This window comes from Ursus arctos, unplaced genomic scaffold, assembly GCF_023065955.2.
Source record: "Ursus arctos isolate Adak ecotype North America unplaced genomic scaffold, UrsArc2.0 scaffold_32, whole genome shotgun sequence".
NCBI classification, from domain to species: Eukaryota; Metazoa; Chordata; class Mammalia; order Carnivora; family Ursidae; genus Ursus; species Ursus arctos.
The window spans coordinates 15,551,752-15,569,712 of NW_026623008.1; the positions used below are offsets into that span (position 1 = coordinate 15,551,752).

The following is a 17,961-nucleotide window of genomic DNA, read 5'->3' on the forward strand; positions in this document are numbered from 1 at the left end:
CCGCCCAGGGACTTGAGCCAGTAGGGTATTCCGGGAGGAGCCTGACAGAGGCCTAGGGGACTTGCCTAGAGTCACACATGCAGAGAAGGAACGTGAACGAACAGAGGACTTTGGTCTGTCTGACTTCTTTTTTTTTTTTTTTAAAGATTTTATTTATTTATTTGACAGAGAGACAGCCAGCGAGAGAGGGAACACAAGCAGGGGGAGTGGGAGAGGAAGAAGTAGGCCCCCAGCGGAGGAGCCTGATGTGGGGCTCGATCCCAGAACACCGGGATCACGCCCTGAGCCGAAGGCAGACCTTTAACGACTGCGCCACCCAGGCGCCCCGGTCTGTCTGACTTCTGAAGTTATTCCTCCAACCCTCCTCAGGGAGCCCAGGGGGGCGCAGAGCTTGGCACCTGGAGCCCATCTGCCTTTGGCGTCCCGTGCTCACCTGACCCTAACTCGTAGCGGAACTCCAGGTGGCCGCCGGCCATCGCCAGGGACACGAAGTCTTCCACAGGCCCGCTCTTGCCCCCGCTGAACACCAGGATGCCGTCGGGCGCCAGCGGCTTGAACTCAACGTCCAGGCGCAGCTCGTGGTGTGTGTTGGTGAGGGCGGGCAGTGCCAGGTAGGAGCCGGTGCCCGACATGGAGGGGGTGGTCACCGTCACACCTGCGGCAGCCACAGCTCAGCCAGGGGCAGTGGGGGTACCGGCGTCCCTGCCCGGCTCGCTGCAGACCCCGGGGCTCAGCAGCAGCTGATTCGTAGCTGCAGCCGCACAGGAGGCCCTGCCCTCGGGCACCACAGACCATGCTGGAAGGGTCTCCAGGAAGGGGGGGGTGCCCTTCACGGACCGTCATGGGAGAGATTCAGACCGGGGAGAGGCTTAGCCAGGTGACTTTGAGGCCCTCTGGCTCCGGACTCATGTAAGCATCCACAGGGCCCTTTGTGGTCTCAGAGTGTCACCGCCCAGCTTTCCCCGTCCCTCCCGGCCCCACTCACCTTCCTCACACCTCACCCCTGAGCGGCCCAGGTGGCAGCGGCAGGTGTAGCCTCGGCCATCAGGCCGGTTCACACAGGTGGCATCCGGCCCACAGGCCTCTGGGGGACACAAGGGCCAGAGAGAAGGACATTGAAGTGGCCTGGGAGAGGGTGGGGTCCTGATGTTTCAGCCCTACCTACTGCCACCTGAGGGCCTCGGCCAGCCTGGAAGGATTGCATCAGGGGACTGGGCAGGAGGAATGGATGACAGCAGGGTAGGGGGGCACCAAGGAGGCTGGGCGGGGGACAGCATGGGAGGGAAGTGCAAGAGTGATGGGGGAACAGTGTGGGGTGCTGGGTACCCGGGAGGCAGGTCACCGTTTGAGTGCCTTGGTGAGAGATGGGAAGGTGGTAGGTACTTGGGGTGTTGGGGGGGGTGGGTTGCCTGGCTGCAGTGACGGGGGTAGGATGAGTAGCTGGGCACCAGGGACGGGGTGAGAACTTGGGGAGCAGAGTGGGTGTTAGGGTGGCAGGGACGGAAGTCAGTATCTGGGAGGAGGGGCGAGTACTTACAGTGTGGTGAGTACGGTCAGCAGTGGGGTGGGTGGGTATGGAGGGGAGGCTACGGGCAGAGGCGAGCGCCCGGGGGTGGCGGCGATCAGAAGGGGGGGTCACACACCTGGGTGGCAGTGCAGGGCCTGGGAGTGCTCGCAGCGGCTCCCGGTGAAGCCGGCCGGGCAGACACACACATAACTGCTGCTCTCCGAATCCTGACACTGGCCCCCGTTCTGTGAAGCCGCCCCCGGAAGTCAGGCAGAGAACCCCCCGGCTCTCCCCCACTTCCCACGGGGCGGCCCCTGCAGTGAGGCGGCGCGTGCGGTGTGGGGTTACCTGGCACGGCCGGTCCCGGCAGGTGGGGCAGTGGGAGATGCCATGCGCAGTAAGGTTGAGGTCGTGGAAGACAATTTCCTCGCCCTGGATACGCAGCTCCCGGACACAGCCTGGGGCGGGGGGGCGGGAGCAGCCTCGATGGGGGGGGCGGTGCCAGGAGGCCTGCCCAGCCCCATCCCGCACCCCGCAGCGCTCGCCCAGGCTCCCAGGGGCTCTGCCAGCCAGCCAGCCAGCCAAGGCTTGGCCGGGCATGGGGGCCAGGGGGGGGCTCACCTACGAAGCCGCTGCTCAGCCCTGCCTTGGGGATGGCGCCGTAGTCAGGGTAGCCACCCAGGTAGAGCTCCTCGTTGAGGTCCAGGCCCTGGAACTTGCCCTGGGGAGTGGAGAAGCGGGGGGTGGCGGGCAGGGGCTGGGCAGAGGTGGGAAGGGGGCTGGAAACGGGGTGGGGGACTGGTGGGGTCTCACCTGAGAGGTCCCGTTGACTGGGGCCAGGCTGCCCACGATCAGGGAGCCCTGGGTAAGGCTGCGCAGCAGGGTCACGGTGTGGAACTGGCCCAGTGCCAGCGGGGTGGGGTGGCGGATGGTGGCCATGCCCGAGCCTGCGTCAAACCTGCTCCCCGGGGTGGAGCCAGGGCGGGAGAGAGCATAACGGGCTGGTCAGAAGGGCCGGGCAGGAGGCCCAGCCTGGGGAGAGGTAATGACACCGTTTCCTGCAGATCTGATCTAGTTCCTGTCCCTGCCTTGTCCTCCCACCCTATCACCCATGCCCAGCTCGCCCCATCCCTGCCCCTTCCCCAGATCCCCCCCTCACCCCCCCCATCCCCAGAGCTTATCCAGAGCAGCCCCAGGGCGCTAACCGCCCTTGGCTCCATGGCCCTGGAGATCACCTTGCTGCTTTCTTCCTTTATGGCTGCTCTCCCCCAACCGCAGTATCTACCCCCCAAGGCCAGAACGTGATCTATCAGTGCCCGGCACAGAGTAGGTGTCCAGCAAATAGTTTTTGAGCCAGTGAATGAACGAGTCTGGTCTGCAGGAGCCCCACCCGGGAAAGAGGCCCCGACATCACTGCGCATCTTGGCCGTGGGTCTGTGCAAGTCTGCGCGGCGGCCTCCTGCGCCTGGTCGACACACTGTGCCCGCTCCGGCAGATCAGGCGGTCACCGAGGGTCACCGCCGTATCGGCCTCCTTCCTCCTTCATTCAACTCGGTCCGGGGTGGTGTGTGCCTGACCAAAGCCCTGCAGTCCAGTCCCCCAGCCCCCTTCCCTTGTAAATGGGGAGGGCGAGGGTCTCACCGGAACTCGGGCCTTCCCCCCACGAGGCCGAAGGAGATGAAGTCGGGCTGCCTATTGGCCAGGTTGGTGGGGCTCCCCGGGATCCGTTTCTGGCCGTTGTACAGCAGCATCCCTGGAGAGGGGCACAGCCGTGTCAGAGCCTCCCGCCAGCCACGGGCTCCCTGTCCGCCCAGCCCCGGGAGTGAGTGACCACAGCCAGGGAGCCTTCACTCCCCGGCTCCCGTCCTTCCCTCCGCACGCCCCGCACAGCCAGGGCCTTCTCACTGTCTCTGGATGTCCCTACACAGGACTGGCTCAGAGCCCCTAAAGATACGGCATTTGCTTTACTCACACTGGGGGGCCCACCTGAAGGAGGACAGGGAGGCAGAGACTCACCGGAGTAGAGAAGGAGGCCTGGATAGTGAAAGTCAGAGAGCCGTAGGAGATGGAGGGGAGAGAGAGAGAGAAAATAAGAGAGAGAGAGAGAGGAGGGAAGGCTGAGAGACGGAGACAAAAGAGGGAAGGAGGAGGACAGAATGAACCGGAAGCCGGGACAGGAGGCTGGGTGTGGGTGCGCCCGTCAGTGGTGGGAGTACTGCGGAGTGGGGCATAGAGACAGGAGGAGGCACGAGACAAGGCCCAGATGGCAGGCCTGGGGGTCCCAGGACAGGGAGCTGAGGGAGGTGGGTAGGACCGGGGGCCACCATATCTCAGACAGTGGCGGCGGTTACTCCGGGAGATCCCCACCCCACGGCAGCCCCTCTCCCGCTCACCATCGGCGGAGTCGGGCCGGAAGGTGATCTTGATCTCAAACTTCCTGTAGGCGTCTTTGATGGTGGGCAGTGGCAGGAAGGAGTGGGGGGTCTGCGTGAAGTAGGGCACCACTCGCTCTGCGGGCAGAGAACGCGGCTAGAAATCATGCCCCCCAGGCAGCGGGCAGCGCACTGCCGAGGCGGGAGTCTGGAAGGTGTCCTCTTACCCGGCACCTGCAGATGGGCAAAGGCTTTGACCTTGCCCTGCCGGTTAGTGGCCGTGCAGACGTAGGTGCCTGCGTCCTGGGGTCGGACGGAAGGCAGCAGCAGCATGTTGTTTTCCAGGCGGCTGTCGGGTGGCAGGTCACCATCCAGCTGCAAACACACGCGCGCTCTGGAGCCTGGCCTTGGCCCGCACCTCCGCAGGGCCTGCCTCCCGTCTCGCCTCAGGCCCTCCCTTGAACACCGAGCACGGACTCTGTGCCAAGCCCGGTCCAGGTCCCGGGGGCACCGAGACCGTGAAGGCCTGGTCCCTGCCCCTCAGGCATGCCTGCTGCACCCCTACCCAGCACCTACCTTGCTCCAGGTGATGTCAGGAGTGGGGTAGCCAGAGGCCATGCAGGGGAAGGCGGCTGCAGAACCAGCAGGTACACGGACCTCTGGGGGTGTTGAGATCTGGGGCAAGGCTAAGAGTAGGGAAGGAGACAATGGCCACCATTTGAGAGCCCAGCCTGTGTCCTGACTCGTTCCATCCTCACACTAGCCCCCAAAGGGAGGCGCTGCGTCCCCATGTCCCAGATGAGGTTGCACACATGGAACTGGGCAGTCAGGGCTCAGCGATGGGTCCGTTGGACTCCGCAGCCCGGGACTCTTCAACACACCCCGGCAGAAAGTTGTGCCACCCCCTGGGGACCCGAGGAGGCGGCACCAGGACAGTATGCAGCGGGAAGTCTGGGGGCAGGTCATGGAGGCTGGGGTGAAAAGGAGCTGCCTTTGAAGACAGCGCAGATGCGTGCTGGCCCTGCGTCCCCGGCTCCTTCTCACTCTCCTATGTCTGTTTTGTGTTCATGTCGCCTCTGCCATCAGACTGGGCGGTGGGGCTCCGTCATCAGAGCAGGTGCTCTGGCGGGCGAGGACTACACATCTGCTTGCCGATGCCCCTGTCCCCGTGGTGGTCCCTGCCGGCCTTCACCTTGCACAAGCAGCAGCACGTGGGACTGGGTGGTGCCGGCGGCGTTGGTGGCAGTGCAGCGATACTGTCCCGCGTCCGCCAGCTCCACGTGGGCGATCCTGACGATGCCGCCGCTCTGCACAATGCCGGGCCGCAGGTGCCCCCCGACCTTGCTCCATGTCACCTGAGGCTTGGGGTCGCCCAGGGCCAGGCACTCGAACTCCACGGCGTGGCCAACCACCACGGTCTGCACGGACGTGCGGATGTTGATGAGCACAGAGGGCAGGGCTGGGGAGGAGGGGAGCAGAGGCAGAGTGAGGCCAGCCTGCCGCGGGCCAGCCCAAGGACGTGAGCCCCGGGGCGCCTGGCCCCCCCATGTGCTTTCTCACGCATTCGCTCAGGAACACACGCGCTCGTCTGCTCCTGCTCGTAGGTTCACTCACTTGGGGGTCTGCTGTCCTGCTTCCTTGGTGGGTCTGAGCACCCACTCGCTCCACCCATCTCCCTTCTTCCTCCCTCCCTTGCAGTATTTGTCAAGCCCCCTCGTGCTATGCTGGACACAAGCAAGTTACAATCAAGTAATTCTTTTTATTCATAGACATTTAAGGGGCTTTCCGGGGAACACAGCCCCTGTGTCCCGTCATCTCTGTCTCCCGCTCTTAGAAGAGGCCTGAAGCCACCATCCTACCTTGGACAACCAGCTGGGCACTGGCCTGGGCCTGTCCCCACGGTCCATGGGCCTGGCAAATATATGTCCCTTGGCAGCTCTGGTCCAAGTTCTGGATCCTGTAAAGAAAAAATAGTAAGACATCAGTGAATAAAAACAACTGACAAGAATGCTTTGCGATGGCGGGGAAGTTCAAAGCCATCAGAGATTAGCACATGATGGAAGCTTCTGGTCTCCCACTAACCGCATGAGGTAGGTAGGCGGTGAGATAGGGCAGGCAGGCAGACCAATGTCACCACACCCATTTTAGGTCAAGACCTTATGGTCAGATCTCAAGATCACACAGTTACCGAGCAGCAGAGCTGAGATCTGGGTCATGTGCCTATACCCGGCCTCGGAGCCTGTTCCCGCCCCCCTGTACTGCTGATAAGGATACAAATATGAGCCACTGTTTAGTGAAGGCCTTTCGAGTGCTTTGGATAATCTCATGTAGTCTCATATAACCCATTGTATAGCTGAGAACACTCAGGATCAGAGAATGGAAGTGACTTGCCCAAGGACACGGTTTCATGCTGAGCCCCCCAAGACAGGTATCCTAACCGCCCCTCTTCTGCCCCTTGGGCTGGGGTGCTCAAGTTCCGTCTGGCCTGTCCCCCTGACTCACCGGAGCACCCCATCCTGCACACTGTGGCCAGGAGGCAGCTGCCCCCCTTCCTTGATCCAACGGAGCTGAGTGCCCCGGTCAGGGGGTACGGCACAGTGGAACTCGACGCTGGCCCCTATGCTCTTGGTCTCCAGCTGAGGTGTGACCTGAACGGTGGGCGTGGATCCTGCTGGGATGGCAGTGGCCGAGACCGAGCCAGAGGGGCCTGCGGGGACATGTATGAGGTTCTGTGCGTGTGTGTGTGTGTGTGTGTGTGTGAGAGAGAGAGAAAGAGAGAGAGAGAGATCCCTGATACCTCCCCCTCCCAGGACCCAGAAAACACCCTCCTGACGTGTAAGGGACGCTTTTCCTAGGAGCCTCTTCCGCCCTGCCTGAGCCGGGCTGCTCACCTTGCACGAGCACCTGGGCGAAGGCCTCTGCCGAGCCCACCTTGTTGGTGACCCGGCAACGGTAGCGGCCCGAGTCCTCGGGGGCCGCAGGCTCAAAGCGCAGCATCTCGTTCCTGGCGGTCACCCTCCCGGGGAGGCTGCCACCCACTCGGCTCCACTGGAAGGTGAGCGGGGGTGTCCCGTGAGCCAGGCACTGGAGCTGCACTGTCTCCCCTGCCCGCACCGAGGCGTGCTCCGGGACTGTGGTGGCGTACGGTGGGCCTGGGATGGGGGCGGACACAGAGGTCAGGGCAGGGCAGGGCAGGGCGGGGCAGAGCAGGGCGGGAGCAGGTGTTGGATGCAGGCGACTTGCCGAAGGACCGGGGAAGCTGAATGGTGAAGCGGAGGACTGGGGATGAGGGAAGCAAGGGGCCCAGGAGGGGAGGTGGGTCTCAGACTAGGGCAGGATCTAGGGGGCTGAGGGGCACGGGGCCCTCTGCACGGTACTCCCGGGGTTCTGTCCAGGGTGTAGCCCGACTGGGGGCTCAGACCTCCATGCAGGGCAGAGAGGATAGCCCAAGGAGGGGCCTTACTCTCTACGTGCAGGGCGATGGTGGCCTCAGCGTGGCCGGCGGGACTGGTGGCATTGCAGATGTACTGGCCTGAGTCCTGCTGGGCTACGCGGGGGATGATGAGTGTGTCACCTTCCAGCCGGTGCTGCCAGGGCAGCGGGGAGCGCAGCTTGGACCAGTGGATGGTGGGTGCGGGGCTGCCTGCGGAGTGGAGTGAAAGACCACAGAGGTCACTGGGCTGCCGTAGGAATGAGCTGGGCATGAGGCTGGTGAGGCAGCGACTGGGGGATCTCAGCCCTTCATGGGGGTCCCTACGTGGGCACCTCAGCCATCACTGGGTGGTGCCAGCAACAAAGTCCCCTCCCTGGGTACGATACCATCTTCAGATCTCGCGTCTACCGTTCAGGCCCCAGGGCGGCACCGCTCTGCCTGCCCTGCGTGCCAGCCCCCGTCCACACCTGTGGCCGAGCAGCGCAGGGTGGCCGTGTGTCCAGCCTCTATGGTCAGCTCGGCTTCTTCGACTTGGACCTGGGGGGCCCCTGGGGCCACAGCGCCTGTGTCCACAATCACCTCCACGCGCTTCTGTGCTGTGCCCAGTGCGTTCTGAGCCAGGCACACGTAGATGCCCGCATCTGATGGTTTTGCTGATGAGATCTGGAAGAAAGCAAGGATGCTGGGTAGGTGGGCACGGATGGGCACCTGGGCATCAGCCCCCAGGTCTGGCTTGCTTTCACCTCTTCTGTCCACCCTTCCCTTTGCATTCAGGTCTCCTGTTTGACTGGCTGCTTGAGAACTCACACTCAAGGCACCCAGCCCACTAGTCTGTCCATCCACTCGTCCATCAACGCACCTACCCAGCCCCCATCTACCCACCCATCCACTTACCACACATCCATCCATCCAACTGTCTACCCACCCACCCACATACCCTTCCACCCACCCACCCATCTACTCACCTATCCATCCACCCACCCATCCACTTCGTCCATTCATCCGCCCATCTACCCACCTACCCACCCACCCATCCATCCATCCTTCCAGCCATTCTTCCTTCCTTCCTTTCACCTTTTTTCTTCCTGCCCGTCTTCCAATCTACCCACCAACCACTTATGCCACGCCTCTCTTTCTCTCTCCATCCGTTCATCACCCACCTGCCCAACCATGACCCTTTCCTCCAAGCATCTGCTCAAGGATGAGCCCTGACTGGGCCTCAGACCCACAGATGAAATGGCCCCGGCCTCTGGGGCCTCACCTGCAACACCGTGTGGCTGTCCACGACCCCATACATCCGCTGTTCCACGTTGGTGGGAGCGCCAATCCGGGTCCAGCGAGCCGAAGAGCGGGGCTCCCCAGCACTGACGCACTCCAGGGTGATGGACTTGCCCACTTTCACCCGCACGGGGCCCTCGGGGAGCACAGACACAGTAGGGGGCCCTGCCCAGAGGAATGGCATCGCTGATGCGCGTGCAGGGCTCCGCCTGTCACGTGCACCGTCACGGTCCCTGTCTCAGTGACCGCCTGGTGGGCACTGTGCTGCACCGATGTGGAAACTGAGGCCGAGAGGGAGAATGCCCAAGGGGGAGGCATCGGCAGAGGCAGGGTTTAAACTTGGAGGCTGCGTGCTCAGAATCAGTGCTAGAAACAGGGAGGCAGAGCCCGCGGGCCGACGCTGCTCACCGTGCACACTGAGGTTCACGACACTCTGGGCCACGCCGTAGGCGTTGGAGGCCACGCAGCGGTAAGCACCCTGGTTGCTGGGCCGGGTGCCCACGATGGTGATGATGGAGCCGTTGGGGCTGATGTGGACGTTGTCTGCGGAGTTGGCATTGGGCAGGGTAGGGTCAGTGAGGTTCTCCTCATGCTTCTGTGCTGCCAATAGGCATAGCTTGGCCCTGTGTCCCCAACCCCTCCAGCCTGGGTGTGTCTAGCTCACGGGGTCTCAGGTGGCAGATGGAAGAGTCCTTGGAGACTCTGGCGTTCAGCCCCCTCACCATCCAGATGGGGACAGTGAGGCCCCAGAGGGGAGGGGCCTCAGCCAGACTCACACGCTGAGTTTGGTGCCACGCTCAGCCTTTGCCCCACCCACAGCGGGGATGACACCTTCATACCTGCCTCCAGAATCCTCCCCGCATCCCCCCACCCCCCGCCCCCCCCCACCCCCCGCCCCCGGCTCACCCTCCAGTTCTTGGTTCCGAGTTCTCCACTCGAGGCTGATGGGTGCTGCCCCCTCGTGGATGAGGCACTTGAAGCTGGCGTCCTGGCCCTGCTGCACGGTGCTGCTGGGCGGGTCGATGGAGATGACGGGGCTCCTGAGGCCTGCGGGACGAGGCAGGCAGGGGGCTGGGCTCGGGAGGGCCGGCTTGGCATGACCCCCCTGCCTCAGCTCCGTGGTCTCCCCTCCACCCCCCGCCCGTGGCGTCTGCCACACTCACGGTAGGAGGACCCCGCACTGGGTGGGACGGTGACTGTGAAGGAAGCCTCCTGTTCAGGGCCCGAGCCACCGGCCACACGGCACACATACTCGCCCGAGTCGGCAGGGGAGACGTGGGGGAGCCGCAGCCGGGAGCCGTGGGTCTGCGGTAGTGAGGAGGGGACAGCCATCACGCCAAAGCCCTGGGGTCCGGGCGAGTCCCCAAGCCCGTGGGGCCAGTGGCCCAGTCCTCCCTTGCGTCCCAGGAGCTCAGGGCTCCAGCTGGGAGTGACGAGGGAGCTTCATCTCCCGGATCCTCCATGTCCCACCGGACTGCTTTATGGAGGAGGAAGCTGCCTCGGGGACAACTCAGCAGCGGGGCCAGAGCACTCAGGTCCCTCCTCCGCCAAGCAGCTCTGCTCCCAAAGCATGCCATCCCCTGGGCTGCGCATGTTTGCCGTGCAGAAAGCAAATGCAGGTCGAACCCTGCCTGCCCTGGAACGCTCCCCATAAGGCCCCTGTACCTGGTGCCGGGCAGGGAGGCTGCCCCCACGCTTGTACCATGTGACCTGGGCATGGGCCTGCCCGGGCACCACGCAGTTCAAGTCCAGGGTCTGTCCTTCGGCCACATGGGAGGAGGAGGCCTCGATGTAGATGGGCTGGGCCAGTCCCGGGGCTGGGGGCACAGGGAGTGGGTGAGAAGGGCAAGGCTCCCAGGGAGGAAGGCGGGGACTGAAGGTGGTGGCAGTGACAAGATGCCATGGGCTCATGCCACCCAGACCCAGGGCTGGTCCCCCGTGGTTGGGGAGAGGGGCTGGAGGACCTTCGTGGAGCAGAGAGCCAGAGCCCTGCTGGAAACGCAGGGAAGAGAGCAAGACCAGGAAGGGATTCCCCGAGCCTGTGTCCCAGCATCACCCCCTGCTCCTGTCACTCACCAGGAATGGGGCCTGGGCTGGAGGCCTCAATTGTGACGAGGACAGAAGCCTCCAGGGTGCCTGAGCCGCTGGTCACTCGGCACAAGTACTCTCCAGAGTCAGCTGGGGACACCTGATTCAGCCTCAGCAGGGGTCCGTGGACCTGGCCAGCATCAGGGCAAGGGCGGGGACAGTGAGCTAGAGGGCTGGCAGCCACGGCCTTCAGATGCCCGAGCCCTCTGGTACATACACCCCAGGACTGTCACGTATAGTTGTGAGGCCTGCATCCCGTGCAGGGCGACCCCCTGAGACCTTAGACACTGCCGCGCACGTTTATGACTTTTCTGTGGTAGGACAAAGTCTAACATCCTGAGTAACAGGTGCCTTTTTTTAATTGCACCCAGGTGCTGGGCGGCCCGGGGGTGGCTCTGCTGTGCCCAGCTTGTTCTTGACCTCCTGACTCCCAGTGATCTCCTGCTGCAATTTTCCCGAAGCCCTGGATGTTGGAGCCACCTTCCCTCCTGACTAGAATGAGATAGGACTATTGGGCAGGGGTGGGGTGGGGTGGGGAGTGCCCACATCCTGCTTTCTCCAGCCCCCGTACCTGGTGCCGGGCAGGAAGGCTGCCCCCGCGCCTGTGCCACGTGACCTGGGCGTAGGGCTGTCCAGGGACCACGCAGTTCAGATCCAGGGTCTGCCCTTCGGCCACGTGGGAAGAGGAGGTCTCAATGCGGATGGACGGGGTTCCGCCTGGGGCTGCGGGCACAGGAGGAGGTCAGTAAGCTGGAACTCCCATCCCTCTGCCCTCAGTCCCGATTCCTGGGTGCCCAGATGTTCAGACCAGGGGCCAGACCCCATACGGAGAGATGGCCTTGATCCCACCCCCCCACTGCCCATTCCTCTGAAGCCTGGGGCAGCTGGGCTGGCCTGGGGGAAATGGCACGCCCCAGACCATTGCCCCACTATCTCCTCTTGTGCTCCCAGCACCACCGGTGGCCAGGGCCCAGGGCCAGGAGCCTCCAAACAGGTCACTTGTTTTTCTCAAACTTGAGCAATGCGTGCCTAAGAACCCAGACTCTGGGGCCAGACTACCTGGGTTCAAAACCCAGGTCTGCCATGTATTAGCTGTAGGACCCTCAAAGAGCGACTTCACCTCTCCGTGTTTCAGTTTCCCACCCGTAAAATGGGGAGAACAGTCACACCAACCTCGAACAGTTATCGTGCGGATGAAATGGGTTAAACACGTAAACAGAACAGGGCCCAGCATCTCGTAAATGCTAGACCACGTTTATCAGTTAGCGCTTCCCACACTATGATTGCATCTGCTACAGCCACGTAGTAATTACTCACGTTTTCCTGTCGATTGATTCACTTAACAGACCTGTAAATACTTAGCCCCATCACAGGCAATGATTAACCTGAAATCATAGCAGGTTTTGTATATGGCTATTTTTCTCTAATATACCCCCGCTAATGCGGAAGATTTTCATCAGGGCCCCCCCTCCAGATCACCCTTGTGTACCCGCAGAGGTGCAGTTCCAGCCTTTAGGGAACAGCCCTATTGTTGCGAGAGTTCTGCTCTCCCCATTTCACAGAGGAGGAAGGTGAGGCACGGAGTCCCTTGTGCAACATCTCAGAGTGCGGACAGAGGAGCTGGGCCTCCAGCCCACATAGGCCAGGCTCCCTCCCAAATCTGGTTCTCAGGCCCTAGACATCCCACCTGACCTGGCTCCCGACCTCTGCCTGCTGGTTCTCCCCGGCTGCCTCCCTTCTCCAGCCTCCTAGCCCCAACACAGGAATCCTCACCAGGGACAGGAACAGCGCTGGAGCCAGAGGCCTCGATGTTGATCAGGACTGAGGCCTCCAGGGGGCCTGAGCCGCTCACCACTTGGCACACATACTCGCCCGAGTCCTCAGGGGACACCTGGTACAGCCGCAGCCGGGAGCCGTGGGTCTAAGCCAGGGCAGGCCAGGGAAACAGGAGTAGAGTGAAAGAGCAGCCAGGATCCTGGAAGGCTGGAGCCAAGATCTAACCTCTGACCTGGGCAGGCCCTGTGCCCCCAGGGGCTCCCACGCTTTCTTCCTGAGTAGATCTTGGGGGAAGGGCCACCAGCTAGGGCCCCCACATTCAGCAGCCCTCCCACCACGTCCAGCCCCCCAACTCCCATACCTGGTGGTGAGTGGGGAGGCTGCCCCCACGCTTGTGCCATGTGACTTGGGTGTGGGCCTGTCCAGGGACCACGCAATTCAGGTCCACGGTCTGACCTTCGGCCACGTGGGAGGAGGAGGACTCGATTCTGATGGGCACAGCACCGCCAGGGACTGCAGGCACAGAAGCGATTTGGGAACGACTGGCTGGGGTGGTAGGAGTCTCAGCCATAGAAACCCCTGTCGCCCAAGGTAGTAACGACAGTTAACGCCTACTAAGCGCTCACAGCGTGCCAGGCGCCCTTGGAAGCACTCTGTGTGTGTGAACTCATTTATTCCTCACAGAATTCATGAACTGCCTTTGACCATGGACACACTCTCTCCTCTGCACCGCCCACTACGGCGGCTGCTAGCTGCATGTGGCTTTGGAGCTCTCGAAATGTGATGACGTGAATGTTAAACTTCAACTGTCATTGCCACGTGTGGCCAGTGGTCACCATAGTGACAGCAATGTGGGGCTGGAATGACCAGCATCCCCACGCTGCTGACGAGAAAACGAAGCCGAGGGAGGAGAGGAAGTCCCTCAAGTCTCTTAGTGGCACAGGCAGGATTTGAACCCAAGCACCTTGCTGCAGAGCCCTTGCCCCGGACTGCCACCCTCACGTGACAGCTCTGACTACCCACTCCCCAGGGAGCACCATTTCCTGCGTCTCCTGGTCCCTTCCTGGGCCTTTGTCAGACTCACCAGAGGGGCTGCCGGCGCTGGGGGAGACTGAGACCACGATGGAGGCCTCCTGGGCATCGATGTTGTTGTTGGCCCGGCACACGTACTCGCCCGAGTCAGCTACAGACATGCGGTTCAGCCGCAGGCGGGAGCCGTGGGCCTGGGGGCAGATGGGGAAGGAGCAGGAGAGGGGTCCAAGGGCCAAGAAGTCACCAGCTGGTTCAGGCCTCCTCCCTGGCCTCCCTCATCAGACCTGCTGAGGCCACCCTCTGTCTACCCAGGGCAGGAAGGAGGATTGCCCTGGGACTGCCACTGAGGGCTTCACTTCCAGTTCTTTGCCTGTGGGGTCTGTCCCCACAATGCTTGCCCCGGCGGGCAGGGGTTCTGCCCTCGTGGTCCCGGCTCCACTCTGTACCTGGTGTTGGGCAGGAAGGCTGCCCCCACGCTTGTACCACGTGATGGTGGCCTGGGGCTGCCCGGTGACCACACAGTTCAGATCCAAGGTCTGCCCTTCAACCACTGTGGGGGATGAGGACTCGATCCTGATTGGTGGGGAGACGCTGGGCACTGGAGACAGAGATGGACAGGCCACACAGCCAGAGTCAGGCAACAGTGACGGCGCTAGGGCCCTGTCTGCCTCCCCCTGCACTCACTTGCCTGGACCGCCTGCCCTGTGCCCTCTCACCGTGGGAGGAGCCGCTGCCCTCGATGGTAACAATGAGTGAGGTCTCCTGGGAGCCGCCACCATTACTGACGTGACACACATATTCGCCCGAGTCGGCAGGTGTCACCTGGGGGATCCGGAGTCGGGAGCCCACAATCTGAGGGGGAGCACGTGTCAGTCAGTGGGTGGGGGCAATGCCTCCGCATTGTGGGTGCTGCTGCCCTGGACCCCAGGAGCCTCGTGGCCTTGCCTGGGCTGGCCGCCACCTGGGCGTCCTTCAGCACTCCCTCAGCAGCCTTCCTGAGGCTCCGGGCTGGGGTGGACAGTGCCTCTAGCCTTTGTACTGTTCTCACCGGTCACCTGGGCCACAAGCCTGCTGAGGCCATCCCTGGTGCCTCCGCAGTGCCCTGCTGTGGTTTCTATTATGCTGCCGCCACACGGCGTGTCGGCCTCGTCCGCTAGTCTATGAGCTCCTGAGGCTAGGCACTGCCTCGTTCCACTTGGAATCCTTAGTGAGTGCCAGGCCCAGACCTGGCCTGGAGCAGAGTCTCAGGGACATTCAGTGAGTGAGTAAATCCTAGAATGTTCTGTTAAAAGATGGGATCCAACGGGGGCAGATCTACGTATCCTCAGCATTGGTCCAGAGCCCATCGAGTAAGAATGCTCGATGTTTGCTGAATGACTAAATGAGCACCGAAAAGACGTTGACAGCCCTCCTGAATCCGGTCAGGGCCAGTGTGCCCAGTTTTAGCGCCCCCACCCAATGCCTCATACCTGGTGCCGGCTGGGTAGGCTGCCTCCACGCTTATACCAGGTGATGGTGTGGGGGGCTTGGCTGGCCACCAGGCAGTTGAGGTCCAGGACGTGTCCATTGGCCAGGGAGGCCGAGGACGACTCAATGCGGACGGGGTACACCACACCCTGGGCTAGGAGGGTGAGACAGGAGGCAGGGTGTGGGAGCTGCTGAGTGGCCCTAGTGGCCCCCCACTGTTTGTTATGACCCCTGAGATACTCACGGTGGGAGGGGCCATGGCGCTGCTGGATGGTGACGAGGACCGAGGCTTCTTGGGTGCCCGAGTTGCTCACCACACGGCACACGTACTCCCCAGAGTCGGCTGGGGTCACCTGGGGCAGGCGCAGCCTTGAGCCATGCACCTGGGCAGGGCAGGAGGAAGTCAGGCTCAGAGTCAGGCCCTGGGGCTCCCAGCCAGGCTCCTGCTCCCTTCCCTGGCCCTGCTCCCAGCCCGGTCTGGTCAACTGGACTAGAGAGGAGTTCTTCCTGGAAAGACCACCATTCATGACCAGTTGATTCCCCTGCCCCCATGTCGGGACTGGGTCCAATGAAAAGAAGTGGGTGACCAACATTCACTGACGTGCGATGGGGCTGGGGAGGTAGGCAGTGTGAGCCCACTTGCCGGAGGAGGACACTGAGGATCGGGGAGATGAAATGAGTGGCCTAAAGTTACACAGCAGGCAAAGTGGCAGTACAGTGTCTGAACTCAGATATGCCTGAATTCAAAGCCTGGGTGCTTCCCTCTGTAGTCACCAGGGTCCTTCAGGCTCCCCCTTAGCTCCATGCCTCCTACCTGGTGCTGAGCAGGGAGGCTGCCCCCGCGTTTGTGCCACGTGACCTGGGCATGGGCCTGCCCGGCAACGAGGCAGTTCAGGTCCAGGGTCTGCCCTTCAGCCACGTGGGAGGAGGACGACTCGATCCGGACAGGAGGGATGACCCCCAGCGCTGGGGACAGAGGGCAGAGGGTCAATCCCTGGCTAGGAGGGGGGCTGTGAGTGAAGGTAAGGGCTATTGGTCTCGTGGGATCCTGCCAGTATCTCCCACGGCTGGGCCCCTAGCCCTGCCCTACCCCCCCGGACTGCTTACCAGGTACAGAGCCTGCAGGCTCAATGGTCACCAGGACAGAGGCCTCCAGGGGCACCGAGCCACCCACCACGCGGCACACATACTCGCCCGAGTCAACTGGGGACACCTGGTGTAGTCTCAGCAGTGAGCCGTGGGTCTGGCCGGAATGGAGGTGAGCTCAGAGGGGGCCCTCATGGGACCCCTGCACCCGTAACCTGCATGTCTGCCTCGCCCTCTGACCCCTGGGGCCTGACCATCAGCTCCGTCCTGCTTAGGGAGAGACTCGTCCCAAGAGTACTAGGTGGCCAGGAGGAGCCATGGTGAACTGGGCTAATACCACCTTCCATCGATTCTAAGACACACTTTTTAATGCCTCTGAAATCAAGACGTGTCTTACAGTGAATAGTTTTACAATCGCAAGTGGCAGCTTTGATTCCTTAGCGGTATAAAAACTACCAGTGCATCTTGCAGTTGATAGCACCTGAACTCCATAACACACAGTACGACTAACCACGGTATCAGGGGAACAAGAGCTCAGCGATTTCTGCCTGCCAGAGCTCGGAGCACTCTGCACATATGTGAAGTGCCTTCACCCTGAAGACAATTCTGTAAGACAGATGGCATTTTACAGACGCTGAAGCTATGGCACAGAGAAGTTAAGAAACCTGCTCAAGGGCACAAGCTGGTAAGCGGTGGGGGCAGCATTCACGCCCAGGCCGGCCAGTCCTAGAGTCTGGGTTCTAACCATTGTACTAGACACCTGTGCGATGGGCTCCAAGGCTTTCCCTGACTCCGAAGAGCCAGCCTCTATCCTTGACCTCCAGCACCCAGGGCCTCCCTCCCGTCCCCTTCTTGGCCTGCCCATCTTCCAGGCCTGTACCTGGTGTCGGGCGGGGAGGCTGCCCCCGCGCTTATGCCACGTGACCTGGGCGTGGGCCTGCCCGGGCACCACGCAGTTCAGGTCCAGGGTCTGCCCTTCAGCCACATGGGAGGAGGAGGACTCGATGCGGATGGGCTGGGAGCTGCCCGGAGCTGGGGGAGAAGATGGTCACCGGTCACTCCAATTCTCTACAGCTGCCCCCGCCTACCCCTGTCTTTGTCCCAGCCCAGCCTGGTGGCGCCACTCACGGTAGGCGAAGTTGGCCCCCTGCGTCCTGGTTACTGTGACTGTGATGGAGGCCTCCATCCCACTGCTGGCCCGGCAAACGTACTCGCCTGCGTCAGCTGGCGAGGCCTGGAAGATGTACAGGCGGGAGCCGCGGACCTGGGCAGCCAGGGGCAGGGGTGTGAGAGCGGGGCTTCCCACAGCCTAGCAGGTGCCCCTCTGTGCTGCTCCTCTGAGCTGGGAACGGCCAGCCGCTCAGCTCAGGGGCCAGGACCCCCTCAACTCACTACCCAGAGCTCAGCCAGGCCAGCCCCTCCCGCCTTTCTGCCATGGCGCACCTGGTGTCGGGCAGGGAGGCTGCCCCCTCGCTTGTACCACGTGACCTGGGCGTGGGCCTGCCCTGCCACCACACAGCTCAGATCCAGGGTCTGCCCCTCGGCCACTGTGGGGGATGTGGACTCGATCCTGACAGGAGGGACAGGTCCTGGGGCTGTGGGGAAAGAAGCAAAGGTAGCACGTGCCCCCAGGAGAGAGGGCTAGGGGGTCCACCTCAGAGTCCGGCCAAGCTCTCATGTGTTTGGGGGTTTGGTGGCCTGGGCTTGATGTCCTCAGCTGAGCCGCCCTGAGCAGAGGGCCAGGGCAGGGGTCAAGCCTTGCAGAAGGGAGCAAGGAAGTGGGGGAGAAGAGGGTGGTTGAGGCTGGGGGAGAGAAAGAGGAGGCAGTTGTGTGGCCAGAGCAAAGTGACCGGAAGACAGCGTGTCACTCAGAGAAGCGCAGTCGCCAGCTCCTGCTCCCACCCTCCCAATGGCAGGCAGTC

The 17,961-nt window shown here is 62.5% G+C and overlaps 1 protein-coding gene across 6 annotated transcripts in view; it reads right to left on the bottom strand.

The window, feature by feature from the left end:
* The window catches only part of HSPG2 (heparan sulfate proteoglycan 2), a 97,269-nt gene that overhangs the window by 5,503 nt on the left and 73,805 nt on the right, over positions 1 to 17,961 (bottom strand). For all 6 annotated transcript variants that reach the window (XM_026517117.4, XM_026517116.4, XM_026517114.4 and 3 more), the window contains 35 exons: positions 17,483 to 17,634; positions 17,168 to 17,303; positions 16,920 to 17,071; positions 16,061 to 16,196; positions 15,768 to 15,919; positions 15,198 to 15,336; positions 14,956 to 15,107; positions 14,203 to 14,338; positions 13,933 to 14,084; positions 13,539 to 13,677; positions 12,816 to 12,967; positions 12,452 to 12,599; positions 11,250 to 11,401; positions 10,667 to 10,808; positions 10,256 to 10,407; positions 9,754 to 9,895; positions 9,497 to 9,637; positions 8,999 to 9,133; positions 8,574 to 8,755; positions 7,780 to 7,975; positions 7,343 to 7,522; positions 6,771 to 7,031; positions 6,382 to 6,586; positions 5,739 to 5,836; positions 5,072 to 5,338; positions 4,456 to 4,565; positions 4,107 to 4,254; positions 3,901 to 4,017; positions 3,149 to 3,260; positions 2,321 to 2,465; positions 2,129 to 2,228; positions 1,856 to 1,965; positions 1,644 to 1,752; positions 986 to 1,084; positions 434 to 655 (listed from right to left, as the gene is read on the bottom strand). In XM_026517117.4, the coding sequence (XP_026372902.1) occupies positions 434 to 655; positions 986 to 1,084; positions 1,644 to 1,752; positions 1,856 to 1,965; positions 2,129 to 2,228; positions 2,321 to 2,465; positions 3,149 to 3,260; positions 3,901 to 4,017; positions 4,107 to 4,254; positions 4,456 to 4,565; positions 5,072 to 5,338; positions 5,739 to 5,836; positions 6,382 to 6,586; positions 6,771 to 7,031; positions 7,343 to 7,522; positions 7,780 to 7,975; positions 8,574 to 8,755; positions 8,999 to 9,133; positions 9,497 to 9,637; positions 9,754 to 9,895; positions 10,256 to 10,407; positions 10,667 to 10,808; positions 11,250 to 11,401; positions 12,452 to 12,599; positions 12,816 to 12,967; positions 13,539 to 13,677; positions 13,933 to 14,084; positions 14,203 to 14,338; positions 14,956 to 15,107; positions 15,198 to 15,336; positions 15,768 to 15,919; positions 16,061 to 16,196; positions 16,920 to 17,071; positions 17,168 to 17,303; positions 17,483 to 17,634 (5,271 nt within the window). The remainder of the gene's footprint in view (positions 1 to 433; positions 656 to 985; positions 1,085 to 1,643; positions 1,753 to 1,855; positions 1,966 to 2,128; positions 2,229 to 2,320; positions 2,466 to 3,148; positions 3,261 to 3,900; positions 4,018 to 4,106; positions 4,255 to 4,455; positions 4,566 to 5,071; positions 5,339 to 5,738; positions 5,837 to 6,381; positions 6,587 to 6,770; positions 7,032 to 7,342; positions 7,523 to 7,779; positions 7,976 to 8,573; positions 8,756 to 8,998; positions 9,134 to 9,496; positions 9,638 to 9,753; positions 9,896 to 10,255; positions 10,408 to 10,666; positions 10,809 to 11,249; positions 11,402 to 12,451; positions 12,600 to 12,815; positions 12,968 to 13,538; positions 13,678 to 13,932; positions 14,085 to 14,202; positions 14,339 to 14,955; positions 15,108 to 15,197; positions 15,337 to 15,767; positions 15,920 to 16,060; positions 16,197 to 16,919; positions 17,072 to 17,167; positions 17,304 to 17,482; positions 17,635 to 17,961) is intronic.